This window comes from Haematobia irritans, chromosome 4 (genome assembly GCF_050003625.1).
Source record: "Haematobia irritans isolate KBUSLIRL chromosome 4, ASM5000362v1, whole genome shotgun sequence".
Classification (NCBI taxonomy): Eukaryota; Metazoa; Arthropoda; class Insecta; order Diptera; family Muscidae; genus Haematobia; species Haematobia irritans.
The window spans coordinates 94,218,034-94,242,413 of record NC_134400.1 but is presented as its reverse complement, the minus strand read 5'-3'; the positions used below and the strand labels follow the sequence as shown (position 1 = coordinate 94,242,413).

Here is a 24,380-nt window from a genome sequence, read left to right as displayed (position 1 = left end):
CGATCTTACTCAAAGTTGGCGAAATGTAATCTTCTATAGCACTAACTATATGTGCAAAAAATCATCGAAATCGGTTCAGATTTAGCTATAGCTCCCATATATACACCGCCCGATTTTTCTAAATAAAATAAAACTCAATTGAACAAATAATACAATGTTTGTACTATAATTTTCTCGAAGAGCAGCGGAGCGGAGCGGAGCTATTTTTTTTTTCTCGGAGCGGAGCGAGGAGCGGAGCGGTTTTTTTTTCTCCGGAGCGGGAGCGGAGCGGAGCGAAAAAAATGGACCGCTCCGGATCCCTGGTTTGTACGCTGGTGGAATCATTGGACCGTATTTTTTCAAAGATGCTGTTGGACGCAACGTTACGGTGAATGGCGATCGCTATTGTTCGATGCTAACAAACTTTTTGTTGCCAAAAATGGAAGAACTGAACTTGGTTGACATGTGGTTTCAACAAGATGGCGCTACATGCCACACAGCTCGCGATTCTATGGCCATTTTGAGGGAAAACTTCGGAGAACAATTCATCTCAAGAAATGGACCGGTAAGTTGGCCACCAAGATCATGTGATTTGACGCCTTTAGACTATTTTTTGTGGGGCTACGTCAAGTCTAAAGTCTACAGAAATAAGCCAGCAACTATTCCAGCTTTGGAAGACAACATTTCCGAATAAATTCGGGCTATTCCGGCCGAAATGCTCGAAAAAGTTGCCCAAAATTGGACTTTCCGAATGGACCACCTAAGACGCAGCCGCGGTCAACATTTAAATGAAATTATCTTCAAAAAGTAAATGTCATGGACCAATCTAACGTTTCAAATAATAAGTGCAATTTACTATAAGATTTTTTTGTATGAGAAAATATTTTTTTACGAAAAATGAACTTGAAAGTGGATAGCAATTTCTTACTGACAATTCCTATAGTTAATAATTGTTGGTAGAAAATTACCCAATGAAATATTTTTAGTTCACATGTAATTAAATTTATAGATATTTTCGTCAAAAATGGTTGATAAAATTTCATGAAGTTTTTGCAAATTTTAAGTTAAACGTTTCATCGTTCATAAACTGGTGTGCCTTTATGAATATTATTCTAAGAGTAAATTATCAGCAGATGCGATGAACTAATGCATAGTACAGAGATCTTTATCGGTATAGTGGAATGTGATTAATGTAAAGATGATGTTACTTGAGTTTTGTTTGAGTGAGAGTAATGCATCCCAGCAAAAAATGGAGCATTATTTCAGCAGGATTGTAAGGGAGAGAGGCAGTACCAACTGCTTACAAAACAACCGAATCAGCGCTGATTTTTGTGGGTGATGTCCCGATTAAGAGCAGCTTCCAAATAGCGCTGATATAATTGCTCATTTCAATAACAATATTGCTCAGAAGTGAGCAATATTGTTATTGCCATGAAGGAAAACAGCACTACCTTTCGCACATCTATACTGCATGAATTGGTTGCAATAACGTAAACGAATGATCATAAATTTGTTTGATTACTCGTTTACGTTATTGCCGCCGATACATGCAGTGCGGCTGCACTGCCTACTTTACTGCATACCAAAAAGCGCATCTAAATTTTACTGCTGAAATATTTTTTGCTGGGATTAATGAGAAATGATAGTGAGGGCTGGGTATGTTGTGTATACATGAGCGTGGGGTTGTTTTTATTTTTGTTCATTTAGTGGTTTGTGTGTGTGTTTGTTATTCGTGGACAGTGCTGCCGCTAGTGAAAAATTGAATGAAGTAGATTTTGGAAAAAAGTGGAGTAGATTGAATAAAATTGAAGTAGTATACATTTTTGAAAACAAAACAATAGAATTCATTTTATTATACCCTCCACCATAGGATGGGGGCATATTAACTTTGTCATTCCGTTTGTAACACATCGAAATATTGCTCTAAGACACCATAAAGTATATATATTCTGGGTCGTGGTGAAATTCTGAGTCGATCTGATGTCCGTCCGCCCGTCCGTCTGTTGAAATCACGCTAAGTTCCGAACGAAATAAGCTATCGACTTGAAACTTGGCACAAGTAGTTGTTAATGATGTAGGTCGCATGATATTACAAATGGGCCATATGGGTCCACTTTTACGTATAGCCCCCATATAAACGGACCCCCAAATTTGGCTTGCGGGGACTCTAAGAGAAGCAAATTTCATCCGATCCAGCTGAAATTTGGTACATGGTTTCAGCATATGATCTCTAACAACCATGCAAAAATTGGTCCACATCGGTCCATAATTATATATAGCCCCCATATAAACTGATCCCCCTATGTGGCTTGCGGAACCTCTAAGAGAACCAAATTTCATCCGATCCGGCTGAAATTTGGTACATGGTGTAAGTATATGGTCTCTAACAACTACGCAAAAATTGGTCCACATCGGTTAATAATTCAATGATTAAAACCGCTATGTTCATCGTAATTAAAGGAATAGGAAAAACAATTAGGTAGTATGGGGAAATTTTTTAAAATATGAAGCAGATTTGTGGAAGAAGGAGTGGCGAAGTAAATTTTGTGAAAATGAAGCAAAATACTTCGTTTGAAGTAGTAGCGGCAGCACTGTTCGTGGATGGTTTATTTGGCTGGATGAGGTGTTATTTTCAATAAAGGCACATGTGTTTTTGTTGTTGTAGGAATGTTTTGGCTTTGCTTGGTTTTGTTTGGCATGCTTCAGTTGTATAGTTGGCGTTGGCGTGGGCTGTTGCATCTTTTTAGCTGGTACGCAACAAGGGAATATAAAGACATGGAATATTTTGGATTTTTGAGACATATATTGGAGTTTGTTAATTAAACCTTTTAAATGAAAGTTATTAATATTTTATCGGTAGTTTAGAAAAAAGTTATTAAGAATATTTAGGAAAATATGTTGAAATTGAAAGTGTATTGAAATTTTTATTATTCAATGTGCAAAATTAACATTGAATTTCAGATGAATTTGGAAAATTTTTGTTATATCTCAGCGTATAGGTTAGTCATAGATTGGTAAGTATTCTTTTTAAAATGTATTTTTTATGTATATTATTATTTGTTAATAATTTCTTTGGAAACCAGTTTAATGTTTTTCTTTGTTGTAAAAGCAATATTTAATTTGAGAGCAATTCCAGATGGATTCGAACAAATTTAAAGAATAGAGAATTGCTAAGTTTTCTTTTAAAAATTTACTTTCTTTCGACTAGAATATTTACGTATTTATGACCTTTTTATAATCAATATTACATGTTTTTAATACCTTATTTTAGTATTTCTTTAATCAACTTTTTTGGAAACCAATGTAATATTTTTAATTTATTCATGCCCCCTTGCGGTCATTGAGATATAACAAATTGTTAGAAGAACTGTTTCATAAAACTAATTATGGAATGAATGAGCCATTAAATAGGTGTATACATTTATTTAATAATGTTTGCCATGATTTGGATATTACTACTAATAGGTTTATATTTAAGAAGAAATTGTTCAAAATTTTGCAGGATAATAATGTATAAATTATTATTACCATTTATATTATATACATATATGTAATCTGTTAGAGGTAAGAGCCCGGTAGATGAAATAAATAAATAAATAAATAATGTAAAAAACAAATATTTAATTTCAGAATAACCCCTTAAAAATTTGGAAAAAAATTAGTACTCCTTTGCCTGTATTTTAATAGTGAATTGGTAAGGATTCTTTCTTTCTTTTAACCCTGGAGAGTCATCCTTATTTTTTGTACATTAACGCCATCCTTCGTCATTTTGACTACGGCTCATTTCAAGACGCTTTAATTTTCATCGTGAGCGAAAAAGTGAACCAAACTTGAATTTATTTTCTTATTCAATTTGGTTTTAATTAGTATAAAACAAAAATTCATAAAACGGTCGAATTAGTATAACTTAAATTTACCATTTCCCAATAGACTAAAATGCATTTTAAATCGAAAATTAAATTACGTGTCGTCATTTTCACGAATGATGACTGTCTGGGTTAACAAGAATATTTGGTTTTTTTTTATGCATATTATTATTTTTTGGAAACCTATTTAATAATTTTAAAAAATAAATATTTAATTTCAGAGTAACCCAAATAAATTTGGACAACTTTTTATATTTCCCCTCAGCGAACAATTTAATAGAGAATTGGTAAGTTTTATATTAAAACTTTGGCTTTCTTTCAACTAGAATATTTAGTTTATTATATCCTTCACATCGATAACAACACAGTTTTATGAGTTTATATTTCTCTAATTGTTTCAGGTACAAATTTTATGAGATACGTTTTCCAAAGAAAAGTTGAATTCCTTACACCATTTGATAAAATGCCCCCAAATATGGTAAGTTACAAGCTAAAATTAAGAATTAAAAAAAATATATATATATTTCATTACATGGTGTTAATTTTTAAAAATTTTCATTATTGCTTCCATTTTTTTCCAGCAAGATATGTGAAAAAACTACCTACGATGAATAAAAAAAAGGATAAGTCAAAATGTCCAAACAGCGGGTTCAAATGAACTACTCTCTGTTCCACGTGGTCATAATTTTTATTCACAAAAAACATTGTATTAAGAACTTTCATTATAAATTTTTATAATAAAGTACTTTTGCTTAAAGAAAGTTTAATTTTAATGTATGAAAATTTTCAAATAGCAAAACGGTTTGTTGTTCCTTTAATTATTTAATTTCTCTGTACTGCGGAATGATTGATTTAAAAATAGTTTAGTCGCCAACATTTTAAAGAGACTGTTAAAAAAATAAGCAAGTAAACCAAAATAATACTGACTTTTTAACTTGGTAGGCGTATATAAATCTTATGGTGTTGTAAAAATGAACTAAAATACAATGTTATATATGAACTAAAATTTAAGAGATTTAGAAACTAGACAAGTTGAAAAAAATCTTAAGGGCTAAATCATGGTCAATATTACTACAGTTTAGTTCATTTTGCAATGGAAAAGGGTTCACAGTTTTTTCAGTGTGGGTTTGTTATCTCCCACTACAAAATACCATACAGTATTTCTTCAAACTATGATTACATATCATCGATAAATATTCTGGTTTCTTCCCATCTTCAAGAATTTATTTTTTCTCTTTTTGAGGTATCTTCACATTGAGCACACATTGTAGCTTTTACCCGTTACGAAAGTGTTGCTAGCTACGCCAATGATTAATTGACAATTGTGCCAAATAAAATTAAAAATTCCAGACATTCTCTATTTTAAATTTCCCACTTGTTGAACACATCGTTCAACCAGTGAGAATTTCACTGACAATCAAAGTTTCAATGTGGCGAAACTACCTTACTAAATGTGCCTTGGGAAAACTCCCTAAAATATCAAAATTCCCTGATAATTGAATTCACAATACTTCAATTACTATGTTCAATTGGACCAAGTGTAAAAGATATTGATGTAAGTAAAGGGTGATACGGTCAAAATTTGGTCAATATAAACTTGACGTATTTCTTTCAATTTTGCATTTAAACCTGAACCTGAAACTTGAACACCCCTCATTTTGAAGGTGTGTGTGTGTAGAATGTTGCTCCTATTTTGATTTTGGAATTCACTCTTCACTTGTCAAAATGCCGTCCAAGCAAGAAGAGCAGCGTATCAAAATTTTGCTCGCGCATCGCGAAAATCCGATACGACGCTAAAAGTTGCCAAATCAACCGTTACAAATGTAATTAAAGTGTTTGGGGAACGTTTGTCGACAGCCAGGAAGTCTGGATCGGGGGGAAATCGAAAACCGGAAGCCGCTGAGACGACAAAGAGAGTTGCCGGTAGTTTCAAGCGAAACCCTAACCTCTCTCTCCGAGATGCCGCAAATAAGCTGGGTGTATCGTCTACAACCGTGCATCGAGCCAAAAAACGAGCCGGACTATCGACTTACAAGAAGGTAATGACTCCAAATCGCGATGATAAACAAAATACGACGGCCAAAGCGCGATCCCGGAAGCTGTACACGACTATGCTGATGAAGTTTGACTGCGTGGTAATGGACGACGAAACCTACGTCAAAGCCGACTACAAGCAGCTTCCGGGACAGGAGTTTTATACGGCGAAAGGAAGGGGAAAGGTAGCCAGATATTTTCAAGCATATAAAACTGTCAAAGTTCGCAAAGAAATATCTGGTTTGGCAAGCCATCTGTACCTATGGCTTGAAAAGCAGCATTTTCATAGCTTCCGGGACTGTCAACCAAGAAATTTACGTGAAAGAGTGTTTGAATAAACGTCTGCGGCCTTTCCTGAAGAAACACGGTTGTTCCGTACTGTTTTGGCCGGATTTGGCATCTTGCCATTACGGCCATGGAGTGGTACGCCGCCAACAACGTGCAGGTGGTTCCCAAGGACAAGAACCCTCCCAACACGCCAGAGCTCCGCCCAATTGAGAAATACTGGGCTATTGGCAAGCGGAACCTAAAAAAGACCAAAAAAACTGCTATGGACGAGCAGCAGTTCAAGGCAAACTGGCTTTCTGCGGCGAAGAAGGTGGACAAGGTGGCTCTACAAAATCTGATGGCAGGTGTCAAGCGTGAGGCCCGGCAATACGGATTTGGAAAAGCGAGAGCCTAACTGAATATTTTTCCTGAATTTTATACTAATTGAACTTGAAAAAGAAATTTAATTTGATTTTTTAAATAAACGATTTCACCGATTTACACGCGTTTTCCCTTGACCAAATTTTGACCGTATCACCCTTTATACCGCGTAATAACCAAAAAACAAATTCCAACATTGCTTATGAAGTTGCTAGGTAACGAAAATATAAAAATACAAGTATATACAGAAGTAAGTTCGGCCGGGCCGAATCTTTAATATACACCACCATGGATCAAATATTATACTTTCCTTTGAAATTTCAGGGGGGGGGGTTTGATGACAGATATTCTCCCAAGCAGAGCAGTTCAATCAGTACACTTCCAGAATATAAATTTAAAGATTGGCTATACCAATGAATGAAAACTACGGTTTCTACAAGCCCAAGAAGTAAAATCGGGAGATCGCTCTATATGGGGGCTATACAAAAACATGGACCAATATAGCCCATCTTCGAACTTGAATTGCCTGCAAACAAAAGACAAGTTGGTGCAAAATTTCAGCACGATTGTTTCACTATTGAAGACTGTAGCGTGATTTCAACAGCCAGACGGACGGACAGGCATGGCTATATCGTATTAGAATTTCTCCCTGATCAAGAATATATATACTTTATATAGTCGAAATCGATATTTCGATGTGCTACAAACGGAATGACAAACTTATTATACCCCCGTCACCATTCTATGGTGGTGGGTATAGAAATATATTGCAAAAATATTCCCAATTAAAAAGCTGACTGCAGTCAGAGCAAAATGTTATTTTTTGACGGTGAATATGATAAATGTTTGTCGTAACCATGTTATTTTCTTGGACATTATATATTTGTTTTGCGAGAAAATATGTTTGCTGCAAAAATATGCCATGTTCTATTTGTTCTAGGAGGTGATCATATCCTTATTTGCGTGCGCTATTGGAAAACTGCACTGAAATATTTCTTTTTGTATAAAATTTAAAACTTCATCGTAAGCGTGACGTTCACGCACATTCCCGACATGAAATCTATAGTCACTCATGTTATGTGTGGGAGGAACTCGGTCACATTTATTAAATACTAATGAACGCTCATTCAAAATGAAAAACGCACGATTCGCGACATTTCCCGTAATTCACAACAATTTTTAGACTCACGAAAATTCTGGTGACTTACTAAAATTGGTCGTGAATCACGAATGTTGAAGAAAATTTCCTTCACAGTACGAACTCTTTACGATGAAAAGTTTTTGGAGAATATTAAGTATATATTGTAAAAAATCTTTGGAAAACTTAGGAAATTCACTGATAATTTTATATTACATAAAAATATCAAAAAGAACTATTTCGATGTATGCAATTTCACACACCATGAATTGGGTCTTTGTAAATCTCGCGAAAAAGCTTTAGGTATCTTTATAATTACACTATTTATGTTTTTGTTTCGTTTTATTTTTATAAAGGATATCTTTCAATGGATATAAGACGACTATGTGGTCAAGAGGAAAGTGTTCGTACTTTAGAGTTCATCGCCCGAACAGTAGGTGAAATTATATAATTAAATGTACTATGAAATCGAATGTACATTTCTAAATTGTGATTCGTGAATATTTTCGACAAATTCAACAAAATTTATTACATATAATTATATTTTTAAATTGTTGAAGAAACTTTCGTAGCTTGAAGGAAAAAAATTGGACTTCAAAATTGCAAAAAATGTCTTTAGTGGCATACTAAGTTGAAGATGGGATCATTATTGGTAACATTTATCGTCGTTTATCATAAATATTTTGTACTTTTCTTCCAAAAGGAGCCTTTGTGCCAAACATATCTTTAGGTAAATGATTAGTAGATTACACTAGGTAACAAATAACAAAATTTTCTCTACTACTAAACACTACCTACTAAACACGAAAATGAGTTTTAAAAAATTTTCTGTAGATTGGTTTTCGAGATACAATTTTTAAATTTTTTTTTTTTTAATTTTTGGAGGTACACCTACAATTTTAAGCATATCTTTCGTTTTCTTTGACCTTTTTGATCCTAATACTACTGAAAATTGAACCGTCTACAACTCATTCTCAGAAAATTTTCAAATAGGGTAAGTAGTTTGGATGTTGGCGGCTTAAAAATGTTAAAAAACGGCGTTTTTTTAGTAAAAATGTGGCAGAAAAAAACCATATAAAAATTCATATAAAATACAAAACACGATGCTAACAGCAATTTTGCGTATAGCTGACATTTTTACAAAGAAAATAAGCTCTTACTTAACAAAATTTAACAACAAATAGCGGATTTTTTTGGTAAAAGACCGAAAACTCATTTTCGTGTTTCGTAGGTCAAAATCAATAAGAAAAAATATGCTAGAAACAAATCACAAAACGACTGTTGGCTAGTGTTATATATAGAGATTTTTATAAAAATTATTTATATTTATACCCTAAATCCCATTGTGGTCAGGGTATAATAACTTTGATCTGCCAAAAAATGTGCCTACCAGAAATATTGATTTTAGACACCATAAAATATATACCGATCGATTCAGAACCACATCCTGGGTCTATCTAGCGCCGATTTTGATGAAATTTTGTATGTGGCGGTTTTTTGGTACAGAGGCGAACGCTGTTGAATTTGGAAGAAATCGGACCAAATTTAAATGTAGCTCCCATATATATGTATCGCCCGATTTCGACAAATGGGGTCAGATTTCGTTCATTTACTGATCGATTGAAATCACAATTGCCACAAAGTAATCCAATTGACCACCCTTTAAGTGTGCCAAATTTCATCGAAATCGGTTTAGATTTAGATATAGCTCCCATATATATGTATCGCCCGATTTTTCCAAAATCCCTTATTTATCAACTGATTTGACTCAAAGTTGGCCAAAATTAATTTTCTAAAGCACTTACTATATGTACACAAAATTATCGAAATCGGTTCAGATTTGGCTATAGCTCCCATATATATGTATCGCCCGATTTTCATAAATTTGGCCATAAAAGCCTTATTTATCAACCGATCTCACTCAAATTTGGCTTACTCTAATGTTCAATAGTACTGACTATATGTGCAAAAAATCATCCAAATCGGTTCTGATGTAGATATAGGTCCCATAGATATGTAGAGCTCGATTTTAAAAAATTTGCCTCCTATAACCTTATTTTTGACCATAGTGGTCTCATTTATTAACCGATCTTACTCAAATGCTAAATAAGGTAATCTCCTGTAATATCAACAAAACCTGCAAAATATAATCCAAATCGGTTCAGTTTAGATATAGCTTCGCCCGTTTTTGAAAAATGTACTCATTATAACTTCATTTCTGACCATAATAGCCTTATTTAGTACCCGATCTTACTCTAATTTAGCACAAAGTAACCTTCTGTGGTATCAACGAAATCTGGAAAATATCATTCAGATCGGTTCATATTTAGATATAGCTCCCATATATATGTATCGATCAATTTTCCCAAATTTGGCCATAATACTCTTATTAACCAATGTTGCTGAAATTTCAAATGTACATGTATTAGCCGATCGTATCTAGACTTACATGTAGCTATTATATAAATTATTTGTCCTATTTTCGGAATTTTAATAATGGACTCAATATTAGTGATATACTAACTCTGTAGGTTCAGAATCAACTATAGATCCTAATATGAGACATTTCTGTTCAGATTGTGATAAAACTCCCATAACCATGTACCCATCAATTTTCTTAAATATGGAAATACGGGTTTTCCCCAAACCTGTATCATTGATACCCCACAAACAATGTTTACTAATTCAGTAGGGGTGGTTTAGGGTATGATATAGTCGGCCCCGCCCGACTTTCTACTTTACTCACTTGTTTTTTAAAAATTTTTATTTTATATATATTAATATATATTAAAGACGAATCTGCGCCAAATTTCAGGACAATAGCGTCATTATTGAAGGCTGTAGCATGATTACAGACAGACGGACTTGCTTATTTTAGATTTTATCCCTGATCAAGAATATATATTCTTTATATAGTCGGAAATCGATATTTCGATGTGTTACAAACGGAATGGCAAACTTATTATGTCCCCGTCACCATTCTATGGTGGTGGGTATAATAAATAAATAAAACAATTGGAAATAGAAAGTTTAACAAAATTAAGAACAGCCCCCATATTCATGAAAGTTAGCGTAAACGTTAAATCTACTATCTGAGCTTCGGTTTATATGGGGGCTATACGTAAAATTGGTCCGATATGGCCCATTTGCAATACCGTCCGACCTACATCAATAACAACTAAAGGATGATACGGTCAACATTTGGTCAAGGGAAAACGCGTGTAAATCGGTGAAATCGTTTATTTAAAAAATTAAATTAAATTTCTTTTTCAAGTTCAATTAGTATAATATTGAAAAATATTCAGTTAGGCTTTCGCTTTTCCAAATCCGAATTTTGTACAGCCACCTTGTCCACCTTTTTCGCCGCAGAAAGCCAGTTTGCCGTGAACTGCTGCTCGTCCTTAGCAGTTTTTTTGGTCTTCTTTAGTTTCCGCTAGACAATAGCCCAGTGTTTCTCAATTGGGCGGAGCTCTGGCGTGTTGGGAGGGTTCTTGTCCTTGGGAACCACCTGCACGTTGTTGGCGGCGTACCACTCCATGGCCTTTTTACCGTAATGGCAAGATGCCAAATCCGGCCAAAACAGTACGGAAAAACCGTGTTTCTTCAGGAAAGGCAGCAGACGTTTATTCAAACACTCTTTCACGTAAATTTCTTGGTTGACAGTCCCGGAAGCTATGAAAATGCTGCTTTTCAAGCCACAGGTACAGATGGCTTGCCAAACCAGATATTTCTTTGCGAACTTTGACAGTTTTATGTGCTTGAAAATACCTGCTACCTTTCCCCTTCCTTTTGCCGTATAAAACTCCTATCCCGGAAGCTGCTTGTAGTCGGCTTTGACGTAGGCATCGTCGTGTACAGCCTTCGGGATCGCGCTTTGGCCGTCGTATTTTGTTTATCATCGCGATTTGGAGTCACTACCTTCTTGTAAGTCGATAGTCCGGCTCGTTTTTTGGCTCGATGCACGGTTGTAGACGACACACCCAGCTTATTTGCGGCATCTCGGAGAGACAGGTTAGGGTTTCGCTTGAAACTACCGGCAACTCTCTTTGTCGTCTCAGCGGCTTCCGGTTTTCGATTTCACCCCGATCCACGCTTCCTGGCTGTCGACAAACGTTCCTCAAACACTTTAATTATATTTGTAACGGTTGATTTGGCAACTTTTAGCGTCGGATCGGATTTTCGCGATGCGCGAGCAAAATTTTTAAACGCTGCTCTTCTTGCTTGGACGTCATTTTGACGACTGAAGAGTGAATTACAAAATCAAAATAGGGCCAACATTCTACACACACACCTTCAAAATGAGGGGTGTTCAGGTTTTTTAAATGCAAAATTGAAAGAAATACGTCAAGTTTATATTGACCAAATTTTGACCGTATCACCCTTTACTTGTGCCAAGTTTCAAGTCGATAGCTTGTTTCGTTCGGAAGCAATATTTCTTAGAGCAATATTTCGATGCGTTACAAACGGAATGAGAAAGTTAATATCCTTTGGTGTAGGGTATAATAAGTCTTAGCCTATATTCAAAGCGTTTTTAGCTACTTAAAATTTGCTGGGAGCTATATAAAAGTTTGCATTTCCAGATACAAATACTTTTAATGGAAACAATTTTTTGTACTTCTAATAAAACTCTAGAATTAAAATTTAAATCGGCTAACGCCCTGGGATGAAACACAATGTTAGTAAAAAACAAGTATATACGGCCGTAAGTTCGGCCAGGCCGAAGCTTATGTACCCTCCATCATGGATTGCGTAGAAACTTCTTCTAAACACTGCCATCCACAATCGAATTACTTAAGTTGCGGTAACGCTTGCCGATGGCAAGGTATCTTAAAACCTCCTAACACCATCTTCTAAATTGTATGTAAGTCCATACGTGGTATATATTAAATCAAAAAAGATCGATCCAATACGTATATAATTCAGTTTGACAAAGTAGACATAAAATTTTGACAACATTTTCTGCAGAAATAAAATTTTAACAAAATTTTCTATAGAAATAAAATTTTCACAAAATTTTCTATAGAAATAAAAATTTTGACAAAATATTCTATAGAAAGAAAATTTTGACAAAAATTTCTACAGAAATAAAATTTTAACAAAATTTTCTATAGAAATAAACTTTTGAAAAAATTTTCTATAGAAATAAAATCTTGGTAGATTATTTGTGGCTCGAGTGGCAACCATGATTATGAACCGAATAAAATTTTAACAAAATTTTCTCTAGAAATAAAATTTTGACAAAATTTTCTATAGAAATAAAATTTTGACAAAATTTTCTATAGAAATAAAATTTTGGTAGGTTATTTTTGGCTCTAGTGGCAACCATGATTATGAACCGATGTGGACCAATTTTTGTGTGATTGGACCAATTTTAGTGTGGTTGTTAGCGACCATATACTAACACCACGTTCCTAATTTGAACCGGATCGGATGAATTTTGCTCCTCCAAGAAGTTCCGGAGGTCAAATCTGGAGAACGTTTTATATGGGGGCTATATATAATTATGGACCGATATGGACCAATTCTGCCACGGTTGTTAAAGATCATATACTAACACCATGTTCCAAATTACAACCGGCTTGGATGAAATTTGCTTCTCTTGGAGACTTCGCAAGCCAAATCTGGGGATCGGTTTATATGGGGGCTATATATAGTTATGGGTCGATGTGGACCAATTTTTGCACGATTGTTAGAGACCATATACCAACACCATGTACCAAATTTCAGCCGGATCGGGTGAAATATGCTTCTCTTAGAGGCTCCACAAGCCAAATCTGGGGATCGGTTTATATGGGGGCTATATATAATTAAGGACCGATATGGACCAGTTTTTGCATGGTTGTTAGAGACCATATACCAAAATCATGTACCAAATTTCAGCCGGATCGGATGAAATTTGCTTCTCTTTTAGGCTCCGCAAGCCAAATCTGGGGATCGGTTTATATGGGGGCTATATATAATTATGGACCGATGTGGACCAATTTTTGCATGTTTGTTAGAGACCATATACCAAAATCATGTACCAAATTTCAGCCGGATCGGATGAAATTTGCTTCTCTTTTAGGCTCCGCAAGCCAAATCTGGGGATCGGTTTATACAGGGGCTATATATAATTATGGACCGATGTGGACAAATTTTTGCGTGATTGTTAGAGACCATATACCAACACCATGTACCAAATTGCAGCCGCATCGGATGAAATATGCTTCTGTTAGAGGCTCCACAAGCCAAATCTGAGGGTCCCTTTATATGGGGGCTATACGTAAAAGTGGACCGATATGGCCCATTTTCAATACCATCCGACCTACATCGGTAACAACTACTTGTGCCAAGTTTCAAGTCGATAGCTTGTTTCGTTCGGAAGTTAGCGTGATTTCAACAGACGGACGGACGGACGGACGGACGGACGGACGGACATGCTTAGATCGACTCAGAATTTCACCACGACCCAGAATATATATACTTTATGGGGTCTTAGAGCAATATTTTGATGTGTTACAAACGGAATGACAAAGTTAATATACCCCCATCCTATGATGGAGGGTATAATATGGGAAATATGAAGCGAGAGAAATTTTAATGCAATTGTACAACAGAGATTTATGATTTTTCAGGCAATACATATGTATTCGAGATATAGGACAATTAGAGTAATATTTACAATTTTTGCTACTCAGCAGTGGCGATTTTACAAGGATATTGGTTAGATCTCGCCAAGATATGTGGTCAAGTGTGGGTTGTGATATATTATTTGGTCTAGTCGGGCGACTTGGAGCCTTATTTAAAACTCATCCGTTCTGTGGAAATGTTGGCATTGTAGTGTGTAGGATATGGCTAAGATATGGGGAAATCATCACAGAATTTTGTGTAAAGTGTGAGAATTTTGGCCATATTTGTATTCTCTGAGGAAAATATCCAGTCAATTGGAGGAAAATCCCATTGAAAATGGGTCTAAAATATGAAACAGTCTACCATATTTCCCCAACTCTGGTGTACGTATATATGGGAGCTATATACAATCTGAACCAATTTTAACTAAATTTGACATGCATAGTTAGAATAATAATTCTGCTATCTATGCGAAATTTCACGTAAATGGGAGTATAACTTTGGCCCCCCCTGGTCATATGAATGCAAATCGGACGGGAGATATATATGGGAGCCATATCTAAATCTGAACCGATTTCAACCAAATTTGCCACAATTACCTATACTACACGCAAAAAAATAATTCTTTCCTCCCAAACGAAATTTTAGACAAACAAAGTTCGTTTCTTATTTGCTTTTCGCTGTAAGGAAGTGTATTTGGAAGAAAAGTATATACTTTTTGTGATAAACATTTATTCTTTTCCAGGATGTAACAACAATTTCACTAACTAAAAAAAAATTTTTTTCTTGCTAATTGCATTCTCCCTCACATCTTTCTCACATCCACGAGTTATTTAGTTCTTAACACCTTTTCCTGTAATACCAACAATGTAGAAGAAATTATACGAATTTATAAATTTTTAAATTTTTTTTACCTTTCGCCTGGACGGATAATCGAACCGCGGACCATGCACTTTGTAAGCCAACACACTAACCACTGAGCTATGTACCTGTTATGGTCATCAATAGATAATTATCCATATAAGTTATATTTGTATAGCATAGCTTGCGGCGCCCACGAACCGAATAAACAAAGTTTATTTAACAGAAACAAACATTTAGTTTGGCACCGTGGAGCAGTGGTTGCTACGTCTGACTCTAATGCCAAGGGTCGTGGGTTCGATCCCTGCTTCGACCAAAGTTTTTTTTTTTTACATACATTGTACTATATTAAATTTTGAACTGTAAAATGTGTTTTATTAAAGACCAAAAGTCAGAAAAGAACAGTGTTTGATATAAACGAAATGGACTCTGTTGTTGTTTCAAAAATAACTTTTTTTATTGAAAAAATAAAAACTTTGTAACAATCGAATTTTTTTGGTGATAAAAGATTACAATTTTCGAAGCAATTCAAAAAACTCTAACAAAAGAAAAACGTTTTCGGTACACGTTTTCCAAACGTTTTTTTTCTTTGCGTGTACTAAACGTACTCCTTGTACGAAATTTGAAGCAAATCACGACAAAACCCTGGATTTTGAGGCCATATAAGTTCAAATCGGACGAAATATATATATATGGGAGCTATATCTAAATCTTAATCGATTTTGACCCTATTTGGCACATACAATAGTATCGTTAAAAGTACCGCTTGTGCAAAATTTGAAGTAAGTCAGGGCAAAACTCTGGCTTTTGAGACCATATAAGTCCAAATCGGGCGAAAGATATATATGTGAGCTATATCTAAATCTGAACCGATTTTAACAAAATTTGACACACTTAACGATACTATTAAACGTACCCCTTGTGCAAAATTTGAAGCAAATCACGGCAAAACTCTGGCTTTTGTGGCCATATAAGTTCAAATCGGACGAAAGAAAGCTATATCTAAATTTGAACCGATTTCAATCAAATTTACCAAGCTTTGGTAGAATATCAATGCTACCCTCTGTGCAAAATTTCACGAAGATCGGTAGTAAACTTTGGCCTCTGTGGTCATATGAGTCTAAATCGGACGAAAGATATATATGGGAGCTATATCTAAATCTGAACCGATTTGGCTAATATTTTGAAAGATTTTCGAGATTCATAAAATATTTGGATGTACGGTATTTCAAGAAAATCGGTAGATAAACACGCTAACTATGACCACATCGGGGATAAATATATATGGCAGCTATATCTAAATCTGAACCGATTTTTTCCAAAACCAATAGCGATTGTCTCTGTCCCAAGAAACGGCCCTATGCCAAATTTGAGGACGATCGGACTTAAATTGCGAGCTGTACTTTGTGCACAAAATTACATATACAGACAGACGGACGGACGGACGGACAGACAGACAGACAGACAGACGAACATCGCTAAATCGACTCAGAATTTAATTCTGTATACTAAAAGATGGGTCCATGACCAATATTTCTTGGCGTTACATACAAATGCACAAACTTATTATACCCTGTACCACAGTAGTGGTGAAGGGTATAAATATGGGAAACATTTAAATCTGAAGCAATTTTAAGGAAACTTCGCAAAAGTTTATTTATGATTTATCGCTCGATATATATGTATTAGAAGTTTAGGAAAATTAGAGTCATTTTTACAACTTTTAGACTAAGCAGTGGCGATTTTACAAGGAAAATGTTGGTCGAAATCAGAAAAACATATATATGGGAGCTAAATCTAAATCTGAACCGATGTCAATCAAATTTGGCACGCATAGCTACAATGCTAATCCCTGTGCAAAATTTCAACTAAATCGGAGTTAAAAATTGGCTTCTGTGGTCATATGAGTGTAAATCGGGCGAAAGCTATATATGGGAGATATATCTAAATCTGAACCGATTTCAACCAAATTTGGCACGCATAGCTACAATGCTAATTCTACTCCCTGTGCAAAATTTCAACTAAATCGGAGTTAAAAATTGGCTTCTGTGGTCATATGAGTGTAAATCGGGCGAAAGCTACATATGGGAGATATATCCAAATCTGAACCGATTTGGCTGATATTTGGCAAGTTTTTCGAGACTCATAAAATATTCGGATGTACGGAATTTGAGGAAGATCGGTTGATATACACGCCAATTATGACCAGATCGGTGAAAAATATATATGGCAGCTATATCTAAATCTGAACCGATTTTTTCCAAAATCAATAGGGATCGTCTTTGAGCCGAAACAGGACCCTATACCAAATTTTAGGACAATCGGACTAAAACTGCGAGCTGTACTTTGCACACAAAAATACATCAACAGACAGACAGACGGACAGACAGACAGACAGACGGACATCGCTAAATCGACTCAGAATTTAATTCTAAGACGATAGGTATACTAAACGATGGGTCTCAGACTTTTCCTTCTTGGCGCTACATACAAATGCACAAACTTATTATACCCTGTACCACAGTAGTGGTGAAGGGTATAAACAATTGAATTAAAAACTTTGACATTTGACATTGACATTTTGCACAGGGAGTAGAATAAGCATTGTAGCTATGCGTGCCAAATTTGGTTGAAATCGGTTCAGATTTAGATATAGCTCCCACATATAGCTTTCGTCGGATTTACACTCATATGACCACAGAGGCTTATTTTTTGCTCCGATTTAGTTGAAATTTTGCACAGGGAGTAGAATTAGCATTGTTGCTATGCGTGCCAAATTTGGTTGAAATCGGTTCAGATTTAGATATAGCTCCCATATATATGTTTTTCTGATTTCGACAAAAATGGTCAAAATACCAACATTTTCCTTGTAAAATCGCCACTACTTAGTCGAAAAGTTGTAAAAATGACTCTAATTTTCCTAAACTTCTAATACATGTATATCGAACGATAAACTATTCCGAAGTTTCCTTAAAATTGCTTCAGATTTAAATGTTTCCCTTATTGTTTTACTAACATTGTGTTCCACCCTAGTGCATTAGCCGACTTAAAATTTGAGTCTATAGATTTTGTAGAAGTCTATCAAATTCTGTCCAGAACGAGTGATATTTAAATGTATGTATTTGGGACAAACCTTTATATATAGCCCCCAACACATTTGACGGATGTGATATGGTATCGAAAATTTAGATCTACAAAGTGGTGCAGGGTATAATATGGTCGGCCCCGCCCGACTTTAGACTTTCCTTACTTGTTTATAACTCGCTTTTTTCATATTTTTAAAAGTAACTTTTTTGTTTCAAAAAGGTTAAAAACAGAATAAGAATTAATAAAATGATAAGTATATTCCAGAGAAATTGCGAATATTTGAAAGTACTTGAGTTCAAACGGTTCAGACAAGCGTTAGAATTCATTACAAATTGTAAAAAATTATAGAAACTATTTATTTAGCAAAATATTACAATTGAAATTCACAACCAAAATACTGAATTCGAATCACACCTTAAGAAGTGATGAAAATTCAGAGCAAGGTCTATTGAAATGATGGACATCTGTCCTATGATAAGCCCATGTTAAATTCCTCGTTTCTGCGCCAATTTTGCACTATTTTCGCATCCACTACTTTTTTGGCGACGCTTTTTTTGCTGGGATACTACTATATTAAATTTTTAGTATGAAACTTCAAAATGTCGTCGGCGGACAATTATCCATTATAAAACCAATTTGAAGTTATCCGAACGGTAATTCGATTCGTTGTTCAACTGATCTTATAATCAATTGATTGATTGTGGTTGGAAGGTTCAAAATGTTTGGCAAAAATACAACGAACTTAGTACTCACCCTAAAGGTGAGTACTAAGTTCGAGTTTAGCCGCTAAAATCTGAATAAATCAGTAAACAAAAAGTATAAAATTATACCTCTTTTATGCAAATTTTAATAAAAATTGATGGGGAATAACCCAAAGCAACTTTTTATAAAGTTTATATTCTTTAAAATGGATTATTAAAGAAAAGTAATCGTGAAAAATCGCGATTTTAGCAGCTTAAAGCAAGCATTAAGTCGGCATTATCGCACTAAATTAACCTTTTTTTCACGGTTACTTTTCTTTAATAATTCATTTCACCGAACTTAACACCTACCTTCAACCACAAAGGTCAGGGTATAATAACTTTGATCTGCCAAAAAGTGTGCCTACCAGAAATATTGATTTTAGACCCCATACAATATATACCGATCGACTCAGAAACACCTCCTGAGTTGATCTAGCCCTTGGTGTTCGTCCGTCTGTCCATGTATTTGTTGTTCGCAGGATTCCGGTCGCAATTATTAACCGATTTTGGTGAAATTTTGTACATGGCGTGTTTTTGGCATCGGGACGACGCTATTGAATTTGGAAAAATTCGGATCAAATTTAGATATAGCTGACATATATATGTATCGCCCGATTTCGGTAAATAGGGTCAGATTACACTCATTTACTAACCGATCGGCGTCAAATTTGCCACAAAGTAATCTAATGTACCACCTTTCAAGTGTGCCAAATTTCATCGAAATCGGTTCACATTTAGATATAGCTCCCATATATATATATCGCCCTATTTTCCAAAATTTGGTCTTAAATTCTTTATTTATAAACTGATCTTACTCAAAGCTGGCTTATTCTAATCTTCTATAGTACTGACTATTGTGCAAAATATCATCCAAGTCCAGATTTAGATATAGCTCCTACATATATGTATCGCCCGATTTTGAAGAATTTCCCCCTAGGTTTTTGATCGAATTAAGCGATTTACCCTTTTTTATGCCCGAAACCACATAGTGGTCAGCGTATAATTTAATAATGGAATCAGTATTAGTGGCATACTAACTCTGTAAGTTCAGAATCAACTATAGCTCCTAATGTAAGACATTTCTGTTCAGATTGTGATAAAACTCCCATACACATGTACTTAGTTATGTTCTAAAATATGGAAATGCGGTTTATCTCCAAACCTATACCATTGCTACCCCACAAACAATTCAGTGGGGGTGGTTTAGGGTATTATATAGTCGGCCCCGCCCGACTTTCTACTTTACTCACTTGTTTAAATTAATATTTTTGATTAATTGGCGGCTAAATTAGAGTCAAGAAGAGTCGCCATATTCGGCGGCGCGACTCGGCGGCTTCATTCTCTGGTCGTGGGTTCAACCCCAGTTTCGACCGAACACCAAAATGTTTTTCAGCGGTGGATTATCCCCTCTCAGTAATGCTGATGTCATTTCTGAGTGTTTCAAACCTTCTCTAAGTGGTTTCACCGCAATGTTCGGACTCGGTTATAAAAAGAAAGTCCCTTGTCAACGAGCTTAACATAGAATCGGGCAGCACTCATTGATAAGAGAGAAGTTCACCGTGTATAGTCTAAGTAGCATGACATCTCGGGCTGCCAATATAACCTAAGACAACAATCTTAAGAAGTTCCATCTGTATCAACTTATGACTATTTCTCAGCAAATGGGTTTGACAAAACAGATGGCACCTACCAATTCTAAAGCACAAATAAATTATATTCTCTCATCTTGGATTTAGTAAAAAAAGTGCTTTCTGTTTTGCTTTCATTTGATAATTTACTTACCACTTATTTTCTTTAACCATGGATATCCTTCATCGGAATCTGAAAAGATATGTATACAAAAGGTTTCTATTAAAAAAAGTTCGTACAAAGCCATATCTTGAAGTAAGGACACATATAAAATTCTCAATTCTCTTTTAAATTTGAGTTTTGCGTACAACATTTTACGAAACAGATTTTAGTTTATGCGTGTTTTTAGCTTTTTTCTTCATGTGCTCTCAGTCCTATAGAAACGTGTTAACGACAACTTATATATCAAAATTCAGGCTCGACTTCATATATAAATTATGCCACCTTTCAAGTTCAAAACGATTTTAAAATAAAGTATTTAAAATATCTCCTATATTTGAACACTTTTTTGCTTTGCAGTGAAGATGTCAAAAGTCATCAAATTTAAAGACGATTTCTTTCTAAAGAAATTTTCTGAATTACAAATGAAAATCCTTTTTAATGTAATGTATTTTCTTTAAGAGCACATAAGGACGTATTTATAACAAACGATTGTCTCTAATTTGTTTAATTTATTTTTACAAAATGTATTAGCTTCAAATGAAAATTTTGTTTGTTTCTAATTTCGTTCCTCAGAAAAGAAAACTCTGTTTTTTTCAGTGTACGTTATTATACACTGACTATACTCAGAGATATTTTCAGGATTGGTACAAACAAAATATTGTTTGTATTGTTCAAACATATTATGTTTCACCTTAGGCATATACTGGTAGAAAAAAATGTTTATTAAATTTTCTTTGTGTATATATAGTTTTAAGGCGACAATTGGTTACTTCTATTCTTTTACTTGCAGCATACTCTCTGCGTTTCTCTTTCTAAACACATATATGTTTATAGGCTATTTCTAAATTAATATATGAACATTATATGCTTGCACTTAAAAATATTGTGTTAAAAATTTGAGTTCCAAACATTTAATTTTTACACCCAAACATATGAGTTTTAAGGCGACAATTCGTTACTTCTATTCTTTTACTTGCAGCATACTCTCTGCGTTTCTCTTTCTAAACACATATATGTTTATAGGCTATTTCTAAATTAATATATGTTTGCATCCAAGCATATTATATTTACATAAATTTTATATTCCAAACATAATATGTTACATATTAACATATTTGTCCCAAACATATTATGCTAGTTTATGAACATTATATGCTTGCACTTAAAAATATTGTGTTAAAAATTTGAGTTCCAAACATTTAATTTTTACACCCAAACATATGAGAAAAAGTTTATTTAGTCCGAGCGGGCACTAGCACTAGAGGCTATCGGCCTAAGCCAAATGTTATTTTTGAACATGTAACACTTTTGTCACAACCATGTAATTATGTATCTGATTTCGACAACCATTTTTGCGGAAAATATGTTCCGTTTTATGATCATATTCCATTTTGGCTCGACCGGGGTGAAATGAAGCGCCGACTACCAAAATTTAGAGATTGTTAAATTGGGGGTTAGGTTAGGTGGCAGCCCGATGTATCAGGCTCACTTAGACTATTCAGTCCATTGTGACACCACGAGTCCGAAAGGCGTTCCACATTGCAGTGAAACCACTTAGAGAAGCTTTGAAACCCTCAGAAATGTCACCAGCATTACTGAGGTGGGATAATCCACCGCTGAAAAACTTTTTGGTGTTCGGTCGAAGCAGGACCCACGACCTTGTGTATGCAAGGCGGGCATGCTAACCATTTTCTATCCCTTATTTGGAATTATGTAAAGTTTTTTGTTACGCTTAAGCTTCTTACCTTGAAATCCATAGAAATGTTTATTTCTATCACGTAACATTTCAAATTTATCTGGCATTTTAATATCTTCTAGCTGTATAGTTGACACGACATCATCTTCACATGTCATATATTCGGTATTTATTTTGTCCATTTCATATCTATGGAATTCCAATTCCTTATTGCAGCGACCAGTTATAGTATCGGATTGCATGTGAGCTGCAAAAAGAAAAAAAAAAAAAACGGGAAAATATAAACAACATTAAACAGAAAGAGAATATAAATACGAAATGGTGATTTCAAAAGCAAAAGATGTATGTATGTATGTATTGAATTTAATTACAAATTTTTTCCACAATAAACTCTTTGACGGGATCCAGAGGCAATTCATCGAAATTGTAGTTCAAGTTGTAGAAAGGACAATCGACCAAGGGTCGCGGTTTCGTTTGGCCAGACATAAGCCCCTTATGGCAAAGAGAATCTGCGGTGGGGCGATTGATGATCTTCTGACGTCGTTGTGGTCTACAAAATGGCCTGTGCTCTGTTTGGATTTTCTTCATGATGTTAAATGTGTCAGCTGCAGCGGCCTGTTATCTATTTAGCTGTCGATGGTGGAAACTAACCACTAAGAATTCTTGTTATTTAAAGGTTTCTTTGATGTGTACATTCAATGTGGTTGAAATGTATTTTAATTATTTTTTGTTGTAGAAAAATGATTTTTAAACTGACGTTTCAATTAATGTAAAAATGAAGTGTATGAAATTGTTGATTGAATTTAAATGAGGTCCTATGCTTGTCTTTTCGTTAAGCAAAGTATGTTTATGCCGGACTGAGTTAGTGACGTTAACAATTGCAGCTCGCACAAAGGAAGCATTTGTTTGGACGGTTGCATTGGAAACCAAACAAACTTGTGTTGTTACCTTCTCTACTAGGATTCAGGGAAAACATTTCTGAGAATACAAAATAAAAACAAGTAAAAACGGTGGTTAACTCAGCTGCTATGGTAAACTAAGTTAAATTTAAAATTTTCACATATTGAGAGTACATTCGATTTTGGATTTATAAGAAGCATTTTTGTTTGACCTCCAAATTTCTTGCCTATTTTTTCATGAGTCACTTGAATTCCAATGAATCGTGGGTGATTGTGGGTTCTTAAAAGTACTTAATAGGTGAGCGTGCATGAGTATGGCTTTCCATTCGTGAGTGTGCTGAAGTGCGAGTGACATTTCATTCACACGCACACCTCATTCCTCACTATAGAGTGGTTCCAAATCGTTTGTTTTTTAGAAATAATTCTATATCTTGTGAATGGATAGAGATTACTTTGTGTGAAAGTTGAGGTGTTTTTCTCTAAGTTTTGGCTGGCCTATAGATGTTGAAATCTGGTCACCTTGGGTGCAGTGTTTCCAACTCCCCAACGCCAAAAAGCACCAACACTATATTATAAATTCTAACATACCACGTTCCACTACAAAATCGAAAATTAAATACTCTACTAAAAAAAAAAAAAAAAAAAAAAAAAAAAAAAAAAACTTCTGAAGATGTGTTGATATCTTTATCAAGTTCACAAAATCGGCACTCGTCGCTATACTTTTCTACAGAATATCCGAAATAACAATATTAATTCAAAAACAAGTATATACGGCCGTAAGTTCGGCCAGGCCGAAGCTTATGTACCCTCCATCATGGATTGCGTAGAAACTTCTTCTAAACACTGCCATCTACAATCGAATTACTTAAGTTGCGGTAACGCTTGCCGAAACCTCCTAACACCATCTTCTAAATTGTACGTAAGTCCATACGTGGTATATATTAAATCAAAAAGATCGATCCAATACGTATATAATTCAATTTGACAAAGTAGACATAAAATTTTGACAAAATTTTCTACAGAAATAAA

The 24,380-nt window shown here is 34.8% G+C and overlaps 1 protein-coding gene across 1 annotated transcript in view; it reads right to left on the bottom strand.

Annotated features, from left to right (window-relative positions):
- The window catches only part of Dnah3 (dynein heavy chain 3, axonemal), a 671,994-nt gene extending 648,830 nt beyond the window's left edge, over positions 1-23,164 (bottom strand). The window contains exons 1-3 of the mRNA XM_075308183.1: positions 22,824-23,164; positions 22,502-22,699; positions 20,748-20,786 (exon numbers count right to left, since the gene is read on the bottom strand). Coding sequence (XP_075164298.1) covers positions 20,748-20,786; positions 22,502-22,699; positions 22,824-23,040 — 454 coding nt within the window. The 5' untranslated portion in view covers positions 23,041-23,164. The remainder of the gene's footprint in view (positions 1-20,747; positions 20,787-22,501; positions 22,700-22,823) is intronic.
- Positions 23,165-24,380: the final 1,216 nt, after the last annotated feature.